A 15,135-nucleotide genomic window follows, 5' to 3' on the forward strand; every position below is an offset into this window, starting at 1 on the left:
TAGTAGCAGGTGCCTGACAGAATCCAGCCCAGCGTGGAATTCTGTGCCATAGGCAGTCCGCCTTGGCCCGGGAGGATACCCGGTAGCACGACGTCCGGGTACACATCAGCCCACAAGTCTGCCGAGACCGATGCCGAGCGGAACCAGTCCTTGTCAGCCAACACGAGGTTGCTGAAAAAACTTGGCCCGGCTGGTGTGACAGTCCTGGTGGGCGTCGTTGTTTGGAACTGCGGATTTGTTTTGAAGACGACCTCCCGGCTCATGGGTGACGTCTTGGAGCGCAACGTTGCCGTGCACACTCCTTCTGCGCCCACGCGAGTGATGGAGAGGCCCATGGCCACTGCCATTGACTCGCTGATGCGGCTTACGGGACAGCACGGATCCATGAGCACTCGAGCTTCGAAGGTCGTCTTCCCCGTGTCTAGCCAGACCGCCGCGGTGGGGAAAATACTCACTCCCTTGCACTGGAGTAGTGCCGTCAATGTCAAGGCGGGGCTAGGCACGGGCCTGGTGTGTGGGGAAGTGGGCCGGTTCATCCGGGATGACGATGGTCCTCCTCTGGTGGGTGCCGGGTGGTCGCGTCGGCCCCTCGGTTGTCGCGCCAACCGCTGCTTGGAATTAAGATCCCGCATGTGCAGCATGGAGTGGTGGTCCTCACCACAATGCCTGCACCGTCCACCGCTGCGGCAAGTGCCCCCGGAGTGCTGATGAGCCAAGCAGTTGGGACAGTACTTATTGACAAGTACTTCCCGGAGCCGCTTCTCTGGCGTCAGCTGGGCAAACCGTCTCCATCGGGGCGACTTGTCTCGGCGGAGAGCCGGCAGTCGGAGGCGAAATGGAGCGCGCTGGCGAGAAGAGCCTTCGCAAGCACACTTCGTCGGAGAGGGAGCAGGATGATCTTCTGGAGGACGCCATGGTAAACTGTAACGGGATGAAAAAGAAGAACCAAAAAACGAAAAACAAAAGGAAGAGAAAAAGAAGAAACAATAGAGTACGTGAAGAAAATGGCGCGGTATGAGTTGCATAAGCCGGAAGAGGAAACCACAGGATAGTGGATGGCAGCAGAGAGAAGAGTGGGCGACTCAGAGCGTGGGTCCCGTTGGAAGGAGGACCAGCTTTGCAACTGGTCGGCGGAAAACACCACGACACGTCTGGATGTCTACCACACGGACCCTTTCATCAGCGCCTGGGCAAGCGGTTAGCACACGCCCCAGGCGCCATTCTTGTGGTGGTCTATTCTCCTCTCTGATGACCACCATGTCACCGATCTGGAGATCGCGCGAGGGTGACTGCCACTTATTCCGCTTATGCAACTCCTTCAAATATTCGTTTTTCCATCGCACACAGAAATGCTGATGGAGAGCCTTGAGCCGTTGCCAGCGGTTGCGGATGGACTCCACATCCTCTCTGGACTCTGGCTCCGCCATGGAAAGTAGTGAACCCCCCACCAGGAAATGACCGGGAGTAAGTGCCGCCAAGTCGCTCACATCCTCTGACATAGGAGACAGAGGCCGCGAATTGAGGCACGCTTCGATTTTGGACAGGAGGGTGGAGAGTTCCTCGAACGTGTGTTTAACGGAGGAAACCGTTTTGTAGAAATGCGTCTTGAAACTCTTGACGCCTGCTTCCCAGAGACCCCCCATATGAGGGGCACCCGGTGGGTTGAAATGCCATGCAAGACCTTGATGGCTGTGAGTGGTGAGAATCAGGGTGCGGGTGCTCTCCACAAAATCTTTGGAAAGAATGGAGGAGGCTCCGACGAACGTTTTCCCGTTGTCAGAGTACATGTGAAGAGGGCACCCGCACCGTGCCACGAATCGGGAAAAAGCTTCCAAGAACTTTTCTGCTGTCAGATCCGTGGTCGCCTCACGATGGATTGCCTTCGTGCTGAAGCACACGAAGACACATACGTAACCCTTCGTAATCTTGCAGCCCCGTCCGACGTAGCTCTTGACGTCGAAGGGACCGGCGAAGTCTACTCCGGAGTTAGTGAAAGGTCGCGAAAAGGTCGACCGAGCGGTTGGGAGATCACCCATCAGCTGCGACTGGAGCTTGCGGCGATGTATCACGCAGGTCTTGCATGCACCAATTACTGTCTTCACCAAGTTCCTTAGCAGGAATCCAGAACTTGGTTCGGACCAGCCGCATCACCAATTGGTTGCCTCCATGGAGGGAGACTTGATGCGTGAACGAAACCAGGAGGCGTGAAAACACGCAGCCGAACGGGAGAATTATTGGATGCCGTTCGTCGTAGGATAAGGAGGTGGACGCTCTTACGCGTCCACAGGAACGCAGGACACCTTGCTTGTCAAGGAACGGATTCAAGCTTAGGATATCGCTTGACCCGATTAAACGATTATGGGATCGGAGGGAAGCACACTCTTTCGCGTATACACGGTTCTGAGCCTGTACAATCAGCCTCTCTTGAGCTTCTGCAAGCTCTTGAGAGCTGAGCGTCTCTGGAAACGAGACCTTGGGATGGCGGCAACGCTGGGCAAACCTTCGCACATACGCAAACACTCGGAGCGCTCGATCGAACCTGGAGAAACGGTCGAGGAAGTCCTCACATAGGCCTTGCGCTGCATGGACCTTCACCGCTCGACACTCCAATTCAGTATCGAGCCCAATGACTGGTGAAGGCCACTGCGCTGGTGAGTGCGTCAGCCATTCAGGCCCCTGCCACCAAAGGCGACTGGCCAATAGCTCTTGCGGCGAGACACCGCGGCTCGCCAGAGCGGCTGGATTGTGTTCGGAACGAACATGTTGCCAAGTGCCGTTCACCGAGTGAATCTTGGCCACTCGGTTCGCCACGAAAGTGGTCCACTTTCATGGCTGCTTATCCAGCCATGCCAGAACTATAGTGGAATCTGTCCACAGGTACGTCTCAGCGTCGGGGGTGGGAAAATGTGGTAGGAGGGCGGCGGATAATTCTGCCAACAGGAGAGCTCCGCACAGCTCAAGACGAGGTAGAGACCGTCTTGATAGGTGCAACTCTAGTCTTCGCTGCTAGGAGGCTCACGGACATTCTCCGTGTTGATCCTTGAGTGCTCTAAGGCCGTCAGGCACCCTTGAATGGTGCTCTGCAACTCCTGAATGGCTGCACCCGACTCTTGCCCAATGGCGGGCAAATTGAAAAGGACTCGCAGCTGACTGTTCACGAGCAACCGTTTGTTCTCGAAACGCTCAGTCAAGCTGGACCACGCCGACTGAAACCCTTCATTGGTCAAAGGAGACTTCGACACAATGGCATGGGCTTCACCGCTAGTCTTGGAGTTCAGATGGAAAAGTTTCTCAACTTCCGACAGTCTTGGATTTCGGATGTAAATAGCCGTGAATAAGTCGCGGAATGTCGAGTGCGACTACCGCTGCCCTGCCAATCTATTACTTCACTCGCAGAAGTACTTATGCAAGCGGTTAAGCATGCACAAAAGTGTGTACGTATGTATGTATGTATGCTTGCACTGCGCTGCCAGCGTCTAAGCAAGCGAAGTGCACGTATGTTTGTATGTAAAACTCGAGAGAGCGAGAGCAAGTGCGGCTGCAAGCCGACAAGAGCGCAGTGTACAAATAACGTGTGTGTGCGGTGAGAGCGCGAGAGCAAGCGCGGCTGCAAGCCGGTGCGCTTGCGGACAAATGAAGAGCACAAATATGTGTATGAATGTATGTCGGCGATTATCGCGACATACAAACGTACAACAGACAAAAAATAAAGAAAAACGAAATGCTGGAATTTAAGTTATTTAATTTAAATGTTTATATATGTATGTATGGAGTATACAATATATAACATTCGCACTTTAGTATATTTCTCTCTTTGAATACTTTCCACTTATCACTGTTTGCACTTGCACTTGCACTCAGAAAAAAAAGAAAAACACACATGCATACATACGTACGCGATTGGCGGAAAAGGTCGTCCGAAGAAAAAGAAGGCAATTTGGCAAAAGCTATTGGAAAAACTTTTGCGCAATATGGCCGAACTGGAAGGGCGGACGACCGGGGGAAGGAATAGGAAAGAAAAAACTAGTGGTACTTATCTGCGGATGTATGCTGGAATACCGATGAAATGACAATGTAGTGGATCCGGCTCGAAGGACCAAATGTTGTCGTGGGGGAGCTGAAATACCAGAATTTTCCTTCTTCCCGAAATAAAAGCACTCGCGGTTTTCACTATATATATATTGTATATTTTCAAGACTTAGCGGGTTTTGGACGCACAGAGTTTGGGGGTGTTTGCAACCGGTGTACAAGAGACGTGGTTCAGAACTAACTCTCAGAAAAATGCCGACGGCATTTCGTCGATCTATGCTGAGCGCGGCTCAGCGGTGGTGAGTTGTGGAGAGAGAAGCTGAGAGCACTGGAGCTTGAGTGCATTCTTACGCATTGAGCGCATTGCTAGTGAGCGAAAAAGTGCTTTGAGTGCTTTTCGGTCGGCGGAGCGGAGGTGTGCCTCTCACTTAGCAATGCGCTCGCATCAACAAGTTTAGTACCTTCTAATTTCTCGTTAGCTTAATATGCTTTGCTTTCTTATTATCTTCAGCCTTTTGCGTTTAACATTCATCTAGCATACCCGGCCACCTAATTGTGGCTAACGGGTATTATGAAAGCGAAAGAGATGAAAATGTTGAAGTTGATGACGGCGATGGCGATGGCGACGGAGTTGGCCCACTTCAACTGGCTCATTACCCCGCCCGAATTAGAATTAGAAAAGTCGAGAAATTTCTATTTATTGTGTCAGGTAAAATATAACATATTCAGAAGACAGCAAGACAGTTGCTTTTATTATTGTTGTGGCTGCTATTGGCATTGTTATTGCCAATATCCTCGAGGCTCAAACGCATAAGTTCGTCGGCACCGATGGCCATGCGCTTTAAAATGTACGCTTCCTGCAAATTTGCTGTGGCAAACGTGCTGCGGCGCCATCTTGCGGCTCACACGACAAGCCAAAGCAACAGGTGAACATCTCCGCCAGCGTTGTGCTGCTCTCTCGCCCAATCTCGATATCACATTTCAGCGATTTGTAGTCTTTACATGCCCGGGTGCATATGCGGCAATTTAGCACCACGACCGCTTTGTTGCCGCTCATCTTGAAAAAGACGTTTTGACGTTTTACACTAAATTGTAACGATACAGGCTATCGTAGTAGTAGTTGCACAATGAATATCGATGTTGCTGATATATCGATAAAAATGAAATATTTTGAACAATCAGAAAATATTTTTAGGAATAAGACTCTATTCTGCTTCAACACACGCTCCCAAAGTTTGCCCATGTTTGATGGAGCTACTTCGTACTACCTGAGCCGTCTTTTCAATCGGATTGAGGTCGGGACTTTGTGCTGGCTACTCCATTAATTTAAACTTTTGCTTTCTAATCCATTCCTTAACAATTTTCGCAAAGTGTTTCGGTATGGGGATATCTTGTTCAAAAAGTCGCAGGTCGTTAAAAATTATTTAAGCAGTCAGATGCTCGACCAATGATGTCTTAGATGAGAAGGAACACCAAACGGTGCTTCTTTGGCTATTAATACCGTCTATTAAGTGTAGAGAACTAACATGCCAACATGTGAAGCATCCCCAGACTATAATATTTCCATCACCATGTTATGCAGTTTGTTTTACATGGTGTCTCTGGATTCGTTCTCCGGATTTACGCCAGCAGTATTGCTGAAAGTTAAGATTTGGCTCGTCTAACCAGACAACACGATTCCAATCGTCAACAGGCCAATTTTGTGTGCCCTTGCACATTTCAATCGCGCTTTAACATTTCTATCGGATAATGCCGATATCCTGCAATAAATCCGATGTCTTGCAGCGCTTTTCTAGCAGTCCATTCGCTAACATTTTTGTTAATAACAAATAGCAAATCGTGTTTGACCAAATAACAAAAAAAATACAATAAACAAATAATAGCGATTTTAATTTATATTTAATGCAACGTTGCCCTTAGTGATTTCAAATATTTTAATTATACGCATATGTAAGTGGCGAATGCATGCCAGAACCTATCTGCAATTTTAATTTATATTTAATGCAACATTGCAGTAACCAGCAACAGAAATTGCATCAACTTTAATCGAACTCTATTTAAATTTCAAATTCGAATAAAACGATTTTACTCAAGACAAAGAGGCAAACACTAACGATAACTTGCGAGGTGAATGAACGCACTTTGATAAATAATTATGCTCAAATTATGATACACAGTGGAAATATGGCCACAGAGAGTTCCAGTTCAAGTTCAAGTAGTGAGTAGCTAAACTTGGTCGAATTAACATTAGTAAAAGTGTCAGCAACAGCGAAGAGAGAGTTCTTCAGCCGTGTGAATCTGTGCATATTAATCGGTGTCGAACGGGTCAACACGCTTGGTTACTGTGTTGCACACACACACACACACTGTCACACACACATACACATGAAGCATGAGCTTCGCCATGCGAGGCGTCTGTTTTCACAGCGCGAACGTGCCAAAGAAAATAGCCGCAGCAGCAATAGCAACGCAGCAACAGCCCAAACAAATTATAAATGGTCGCCAACGATGTCCCGGCTCAAAGGCTTAACAAAAACAACACAAAAAAAAAAAAATAAAAAGAAAAACGAGCAAGTAAGACTATTAAAGTCGTTTGTGCTCGACTGTAAAATACTTTCGATTATCAGAAAAAATTACTTACATATTTTATAAAAAAATAACACCAAAAAACAAAGAAAAATCGTGTAAGTAGGATTATGTTGAAAAACGGACACGTCTTTACTCTAAGGTCAACGACGAAAGAGAGACACATTAAGAAAAAGTGAGACCATGTAAGGCAAACATCAACCGATATTCGATATTTAATATATACTGATTTAATATGTTAGTGATGAGATGTTTCGATAACATATGTATATACTGTATAGTATATACTGTTTTTGCATCCAGTTTGATGCTACATTTCCACAATTATATTTGTATGCTCCTTTTGTTGTCACCAAATTTTATTCACATTTAATTAAATTTTTTTTATATTTTATTTGATATATTCCCATGTCCTCACGAAGCCGTTGCCCGCTGCAAGATTTTTGACCCTAAGGAGCGCAATGGGTCTCACAAATTAAAACTATTTATAATAATATAATTTTTTTTTTTGATAATTAGTGATTCAAAAACATATAATATGTTAAATGAAGTTTAATTTTTTTTGATTAACCAATGATTTGATTAATCATTAACCCTTAATCCTAGAACTAGTTTATTTTAATTTGTTTAAAACTATTTCTAGATGAATATGAATCATTATTATTGTTCCCAGAATATACAACTGTCCGAATAAGAATATTATTGTAATACTAATTTTTTTTTATTGTTCAAAATATCTTTTGAGGAGGTGTATTGAAATATACCAATTTGGTATTTCTCATTACAAAAGATTCTTGAACAACCGTGAACTGGTCACACTAAAAGGGTTTCGCTCTCTGCTCTTTAAGCTCTCTTCCCTTTTGTATTTTTGACAGAGAACGGACAAGTTGTAAAGTAAATAAAGATATGTAACAAGAATTAATTTAAAACAAAACAACCACTCGCCTTATTTAATTGATTCACTTGTTCTTTTCAAGATGAGCGGCAACAAAGCGGTCGTGGTGCTAAATTGCCGCATACGCACCCGGGCATGTAAAGACTACAAATCGCTGAAATGTGAGATCGAGATTGGGCGAGAGAGCAGCACAACGCTGGCAGAGATGTTCACCTGTTGCTTTGGCTTGCCGTGTGAGCCGCAAGATGGCGCCGCAGCACGTTTGCCACAGCAAATTTGCATCGATTGTTTGCCATTGTTGAAGCAATCGTACATTTTAAAGCGCACGGATATCGGTGCCGACGAACTTATTCGTTTGGGCCTCGAGGATATTGGCAACAACAATAATAACAGTAACAGTGCTGCCGCTTCCGCTGAACGAGCTGCTGGGCGGCAACGGCGCCAATGAGGCTGAAGCAGTGGCCTCCCAGGTGGAGGAGGAAGAGATTGAGGCCGAGGCCGAAACCGAGGAGGACGAAGAGGGACTACTGGAGGTCGAGGAGGATCAGATGGTCATATCGGGCGAATAGCCAATCGATAAAGTAATTGACCCATTCAGTATGCATAAGCGTGTCCATAATAGCTCAGCACAGTCCCAATCGCAATTGTGCGACGTGTGCGGCGAGATGGTGAAACATCGGCGCAACCTGGCGGCACACATGCGCACCCATGCTCAGCACAGGCCCAATCGCAATTGTCGCCGTCGCAGCAAAAGAAATATATAAAATTATAAGGAAACTTTTCAATTAAAAAATTATTAATAAATTGAAATATTCTTAGAATAATTAACAAGATTTATATTAGTAGCAAATGTCAATTCAAGTACAACTCTTTCAAAATTAAAAGATAAAATAATTTCAACAATAATAAGTGAAATTACATGGAAAACTTTCGCTGCCAAATCTTTTCGAATTTCTACATTTAAAAAATATTTAAATGTACCTTACTTATTCTATGTTAATATTAAGTTTGCCGCAGGGCATGAATATCCAAAATGGAAAATGCGGTGCCAGCCGAATTCTAATCTTAATCACTTAGAACTAAACTTAACAGCAACTTGCCGATTGATGTTTGTTGATTCTTGTACATAAGGTTTTCATAAGGTGGAAGTGTTTTGGCTTCGTGGTGACTTCTTCTATATATATATATATGGTCGTACATATAGCATTATTCGTGCTGCTCCTTTTGTTGATCGACGGCACCAACTTTGCGGGAATGCGAACGTTTGTGGGCAATCAAATTGCTGGAGTAGCGGAAGCTGCGTCCACAGCTGTCGCAGGTGTGCGGCTTTTCGCCCGTGTGCGTCAGCATGTGCTTCTTGTAGCCGGACTTCTGTGTTAAACCCTTTCCGCATATGTCGCAGGTGAAGGGCTTGACACCGGTGTGGCTCAAGAGATGGGAGCGCAGTGAAGAGGCTTGACGATACGTTTTGCCGCACGTGCGACATTTGTTGGAATTGTTGGGATTGTGGAGCGTTGCATGGCCATCGTATGCGTTGCGTGTCTTGAATGAATCGCCGCAAATGTTGCACACATAGGGACGATCCTCGCCATGCAATTGCATGTGATATTTAAAGGAGTTACTCGTGCTCAGCTGCTTGCTGCACATCTACATTTATATATATTTATATATAATTTATATTTATTAATTATAACAAAGTAATATATATATAAATAGAGTATTTCAATGTAATTTTAAATTATAGTAATATTTATTTCATTTAGTTATTTTCTGCAAGTATTTGAAGTCCCGCCAAAGTTCAAATGGTGTTATTTAACACTGACTGGTTCCACGCTGGTTCCAGTGATTTGATGCACCTGCGAAATGAACTTGTTTTTGCGGGTTAGGAAAAGGTCAATTTTCTCAAAACAGATAGTTGATTTCAACCAAAATTGCTTTATATCTTCCTTATAGTTGTATCTACGAAAATATAATGTGCGCTATGGCCGACAAGAAAGTCAAAAAGTTACGGCCATTAATCGGCAGCATTGATTTTTGTGCTCATTTTGTATGGGGCTGGAGCTGAGGCTATCGTATTTTTCCTGAAATATCGCAAAACGAATAGTTTTAAAATTATGAATTTTTGAGGGTATATTTACAAAACAATACTCTATTACTTGTCATAAGCCGATTTGGCCGACAACTCGTCAAAGCCGAGATATTTGCAAAAATGTTGCTACCCAATTTTTCAATCACGATTTTAGTGCATAAATACTGCATGAAATTTTACGAATATGGATTTAATAGAAAGATAATTTAATTTTCTATTGTTTTGCATTTAGACTTTTAAGTTAAGTTTAAGTATCACGTAAAAAGACGAAAATAAAAAGTTTTTTAGCCGATATTTTTTTATCGATATGTGACGCTAAAGTTGCGGAGCTATTTTGACGCACATTTAGTTGGCAGGATCACTTTTGCCATTCACGTTACTATCGTATTAAATAATATCGATATCGAACTTAGATTAATCAAACAATATGGATATCCACACTTAATCTAGGCTAGACCATCTCTTTTCAATTCGAAAGCTACAAAGATAAAGTGTGACGCAGCAAAGTATTAAAAATAAATCTGACGGCATCCGTCACAATATTAAATATAATTATTATTGGTGTTGTTCGGGAGTGCGCACTTTTCAAAGTGCATTGTTTTGATTTTCTTTGGCCTTCTCGTTGGTTTAACAAGGTATGTAGCGAGATAACCAAATTTCATAATTTTCATTAGTACTTCTTTTTCCTGGTGTAGGATATTGTGTGTGTAATCACGTGGCAACGACCACTGTATAGCACACACCAACTGATCTGCAACTGCAGAGGCCCTGCGCCAAAAAACATGGCAACAACTTTGCAAAGGGAGTTGCACTCGCTGCCGCCTTTGTTGCTGTTGTTTCTTTTCTCGTATATAATTTTTCATTGCCATATAAATTATTCGACAATACAACGTAAATTCAATTAAAATCGTATTGAAATGTAATTCCTATTTCAATTTAAATTTGAGTTTTATAGTTAGTATTATATTTTAAGTTAGATATAATCGTATAGTAAGTCCTCATATGGGTATGGTATGTATATAATATTATATCAAAGCTGTTAAATATTCTAATCCCTTTGAAGTTCCACCCAGCTCATCAATCATCACAGGCCTGTCGATATCGATGCAGTAAGAAAAACAGCGTATAAAGAGTATGTGTAAGTACGGCACAGCCGCACCGAAATCATTTGTGAATCGTATATGACAGCTATTATTATGGTTATTATTATTCTTATTAGTATTATATTCATACCCATCCTATTAGGAAATACTAGTAATATAGTAGGCAAATAATGCATAAGATGAAATTGTGTACATGCATTAAGGTATTTTTGAAGTCTTTTGGCCTTAACCTCGTTGAATAATCATGAAGTCGAAATAAATTATAAAGTAATGGGCACCTGATATTACTTGTTGTTGCTTAATTTGGGTAACGGCATAGAGCCAAAAGCTTTTACAGGTTGGGAGGGTAAAGAAGAAGAACACAACCATCTTCGTTCTTCATATTTATATATTGAATGCATATACTTTTTAACCGGTCTATTGGTTGATAGCCCATCCTGTCTGTTCCCGACTTAACTCTGTCTACCTTCTTTTATCTGTGTGGCACGGTGGCTTACTAGGTTGCAAAAGACCCACCCCACTTTCCTGAGCTTTAGTCGACAATGTAGGCAGAGTATGCTTCCAGTTTGCTGCCCACTTAACGGGTCGTCTCATAATAAGATGGCGTCCTAAACGTGTTCGTTACAGCGCGGGTTAAAGAAAGGCTTGGCAAGATATGTATATGCAATTGTTATACGTTCGGTGGACGAGTTGCGCCAAGAATGTATCGAAGAGCGATACATGAGTCGTCGAGGGTGCTCATCACAAGGACAACAAACCCGTTATCCGCATGGAGTCAAACCGGCAGTTTATGAGGTTGAAGTCCCACCTCAGCGCGACGAGAGTCCATCCAAGGAAGTGGAGGAGGTAGCAGCGAAGACTCGCGAGGCGAGTAAGCGGATCTGTTAGAATTGCAGGCAACCTGGTCCCGGTTTCCGGGACTGTATGTCCGCGACGAGGAGCATCTTTTGCTTTAGGTGTGGCAAGCCTGACACCTTTAGACCGCAATGCGTCAACTGTCCGGAAACACCTGGGCGAACGCGACGAAGCCGGGGCAGACGCGTTCGAGGCGAGACCCGACTAGAAGCCGGAGTAGCTAGAGGAGCAAGTAGAGGATAAGAATGCGAATGGAGAACATAAGTTTAGTAGTATTACAACTAGGTTAAGGAGAAATATTGTGGATGAAGAAGGAACGAACACATTAGTGAGAGGAAATACACTAAGAGGCTTACCGTATGAAGAACGTGTTCGGGCATACATGTCGGCCCGAAATAGAATTTTTGGTGAGCGGTAGTGTGAAGGAATGACACTGGCCACGAATCGCGTCATAAAGGCACGCGCTCGTTTTCGTCGGCGAAGGTTAACGAGGAGGCAAGTCGTAGAAGCAGTTCGAGAGTGGAGAACACCGATCCCCGAATCTTTGTAGACGTTGTCATTGGTGGACAAGCTTTAAAAGGCCTTCTGGACTCCGTTAAACTGTTGGGCGAGGATGCCGAGAACTGGTCAGTAAGATGAACTGGAATGTTCAGTCGTACGCGTCCATGGTCACCACTGCTGCAGGAGCCAGCCGACCGATCCTAGGACGAGTCAATCTGCCAGTGTCGACAAGTCGGAGCAAATAGCTTTCTTCATGTGCCCCGATTTGAAACAGGAGATCTATTTAGGCATCGATTTCTGGAGAGCGTTCAAGATAGCTCCGAATTTGTTTGGAGAATTGGACCACCAAGAGTCACCCCGAGATGTGTGGGAAGTAGCCACTGTTGAAGTGGATTATTACCGAGGCGAGGATGTTGTCGAGTCTGATCCGGAGATGTAGGACCTGGAAGAGAGGAGTCAGTTGGAAGCCGTGAAAGGCGAATTTCTTCATTTGTGGCAACATCGGATACAGCTAGTTGAAGGAACCGAACCCGTGAAGGACCGACATTTCCCTCTATCCCCAGCAAAACAGAAGATCGTGTGGAAGGAGGTTGACAAGATGCTTCAGTTGGGCATCATTGAAGAGAGCAACAGTCCATGGAGCAATCGAACGACGGTCGTCATGAAGCCCGGCAAAAATCGATTTTGCTTAGATGCTCGGAAACTGAATAGCGTAACGGTGAAAGATGAGCATCGACGGCATTCTCTCGCGGATCGACGAGACGCACTTCATCTTAAGTGTTGATTTGACGTTTGCTTTCTGGCAAATCGAGCTGGAGGAAAGCAGTAGAGCCTATACAGCTTTCACAGTTCCGGGACGACCGCTGTACCAACTTCGCCACATGCCCTTCGGGTTATGCAATGCAGCACAGCAACTTTGCCGACTCATAGATCACGGTACCACTGACGAATGCTCTAAAGAATAGGAGTGCGAAGTTTCAGCTGAGTAAGGAAGCCGTTGACGCGGTGGACAAATTGAAGAAGGTACTTACCACGGCGCCCGGGTTGGTGCACGCCGATTTTAAAAGCCATTCTACATCTAGTGTGATGCATCGAACTTTGGAGTCGGATCTGTTTTGTTCCAACTGGACGATGAACAGGAGGAGAGGCCGATCGCGTTCTTTTCGGCCAAACTGAACCGGCACCAAATCAACTATACCGTGACTGAAAAGGAGTGCTTGGCCGCGAAGTTGGCCATTCATCGATTTAGGCCGTATGTTGAGATGATGCCATTTACAGTGATCACCGACCACACAAGCCTCCAGTGGCTCATGAGTCTCAAAGACTTGGCAGGAAGACTGGCCAGATGGTCACTGGAACTCCAGGCTTTTCCGTTCACGATGCAGTTTAGGAAGGGGACTGAGAATGTCGTTGCGGATACCTTGTCATTTACTCTCACTTTCTCACGAGTGGAATAATACAATTACACTGTCCACTTAAAATTTATGAGCTTTTAATTAAACTCAAATAGAACAATTGCAACTATTCAAACCGCATCAAATGCACATTATCACTTTTCATCTAAATGTCGTCTTCGATGATTTGCATCAATCTGTAAGATTCCTAAAAATGTGTTTTAGGTTTTACCGACCATGCGTGGAACCAGGACACCTATAGGCGGTATGTCAGAAACCAACTATAATATTTTGCTGGGACTGCGGCAAGCGAGACATACGAACGATACATTGCCATTGTCCTCTTCCACGGCGGAGGAGCCGAGGACGACAGCCACAACGACCCGCCAGTAACGCCGACGATGTTTTAACCGGTGGGAGAATCGTGGCCAGGAACTGTGGATACCGGTGCTACGAGAACACATTGATCAAGGATTCGAGAATCCGCCTCATTGACGGCTCCGTTCGGGGAGATCACGAAGAAGCTTATAGCGCGCGTCCGACTAGAGAATCGGGAAGTTCGCATACCATTCTTAGACCTGCCACATATTCTCGAGCCCGTAATCCAGGACCTAGATTTTCTCTGTTTCATGGAATCAACAATTAGGTACGGCAAAGATTCGTTTGGATAATTTGCGAACATCGATAAAAGCACCTTTGTGCCCTCGAGCCTCGCACGCTGAGCCTATCCTGGCAACACAAACCCTTCCAGTTCCACGGAAGAGAACACATGCTTGCGCAGAGGCGAATCAATGCCTCTTCCGACTCCCAAGACACCGTCTACGCCATACAATACACACTCCCGTTGTCCCAACTCCGCTTCCGGCTACTTTGTCTAGTATGGCTCATGCCGTCTCGGACACAAGGGAACCGAGCATTTATGACACGACTCATTACCCGGAAGTCCTCTCCAGTCCTCGAGATGCGATCAGACCCGGACCAACCTTGTTCTTTCTTATCACGGCTCATGCAACAGGTGAGTGAGGAACCACAACGCATCCGGACTATTTAATCAGGGACGGCCAACTTTTCCGACACAACGTGCATCGGTCCGATGATTTCGGTGATGTCACCTGGAAGTTGTGTGTACCTCGGGCAATGCGACTACGTGTTCTCCACGAGTGTCATGACCAACTTAGGAGTGCGCAAGACAATTCTTCGGATCAGTCAGCGGTACTACTACTACGTTAAAACGGCAGGAAACACAACTAACTTAATGGACCACCTCAAACGTATACATCCAAACTATAGTGTTTTAGAAATAGATGGTCAGTCACCAAGTCTAGATAGTTTCATGCAACGAAATATAGAGTATTCGCCAGAGTCCCAAAAGAAGAAACATTGGACATGTATGTAATAAACCGTTCAACCGGTTTCCATGGTTGAGGACGATGGATCCCGTGGACCCTCAATATAAAATCCCGAGCAGAACCATTTTCAGAGAAGTAATGCTACCTAAAATATACAATGATTTAAGAAAGAATCTGGATTGTAAGCACGAAGGTGTCCAGTACGTTGCACTTACCACGGATGGATGGCCTTCCAGTGCAAATGAAGCTTATATTTTGTGAACAAAAGTTTCAGCTAGTTTCAGCGATCTTGTCGACGGCGACTCTTTTGACGCCCACAAATCACTCAGCACTG

At 44.9% G+C, this 15,135-nt stretch overlaps 3 protein-coding genes across 3 annotated transcripts; 1 reads left to right on the forward strand and 2 right to left on the reverse strand.

Annotated features, from left to right (window-relative positions):
• Positions 1-1,082: 1,082 nt before the first annotated feature.
• Positions 1,083-2,585, reverse strand: LOC133835584 (uncharacterized). The gene is made up of 2 exons (XM_062265579.1): positions 2,473-2,585; positions 1,083-2,109 (listed from the first exon to the last, which is right to left on the reverse strand). Exons 1-2 carry the CDS (start codon positions 2,583-2,585, stop codon positions 1,083-1,085), a joined length of 1,140 nt encoding a protein of 379 aa, XP_062121563.1.
• Positions 2,586-7,029: 4,444 nt separating this feature from the next.
• LOC133838472 (uncharacterized) lies at positions 7,030-8,066 on the forward strand. Its single transcript, XM_062269591.1, has 2 exons — positions 7,030-7,509; positions 7,593-8,066. The coding sequence occupies exon 2, from the start codon at positions 7,593-7,595 to the stop codon at positions 7,956-7,958; it is 366 nt and encodes a 121-aa protein (XP_062125575.1). The 5' UTR covers positions 7,030-7,509; the 3' UTR covers positions 7,959-8,066.
• Positions 8,067-8,110: 44 nt separating this feature from the next.
• LOC133835600 (zinc finger protein Gfi-1b-like) lies at positions 8,111-9,157 on the reverse strand. Its single transcript, XM_062265607.1, has 2 exons — positions 8,637-9,157; positions 8,111-8,589 (listed from the first exon to the last, which is right to left on the reverse strand). Exon 1 carries the CDS (start codon positions 9,155-9,157, stop codon positions 8,717-8,719), a length of 441 nt encoding a protein of 146 aa, XP_062121591.1. The 3' UTR covers positions 8,111-8,589; positions 8,637-8,716.
• Between the last annotated feature and the right edge of the window lie 5,978 nt (positions 9,158-15,135).

The sequence above is a fragment of the Drosophila sulfurigaster genome, chromosome 2R, assembly GCF_023558435.1.
Source record: "Drosophila sulfurigaster albostrigata strain 15112-1811.04 chromosome 2R, ASM2355843v2, whole genome shotgun sequence".
NCBI lineage: Eukaryota > Metazoa > Arthropoda > Insecta > Diptera > Drosophilidae > Drosophila > Drosophila sulfurigaster.

Bases quoted from the DNA above. Each gene is read 5' to 3' on its own strand.
- LOC133835584 (XM_062265579.1), bottom strand. From the start codon at position 2,585: ATGCAGCGCAAGGCCTATGTGAGGACTTCCTCGACCGTTTCTCCAGGT. The intron at 2,110-2,472 runs GTCTCGTTTCCA...ATTCCTGCTAAG, and splicing joins AGCGTTGCCGCCATCCCAAG to GAACTTGGTGAAGACAGTAA.
- LOC133838472 (XM_062269591.1), top strand. From the start codon at position 7,593: ATGAGCGGCAACAAAGCGGTCGTGGTGCTAAATTGCCGCATACGCACC.
- LOC133835600 (XM_062265607.1), bottom strand. From the start codon at position 9,157: ATGTGCAGCAAGCAGCTGAGCACGAGTAACTCCTTTAAATATCACATG.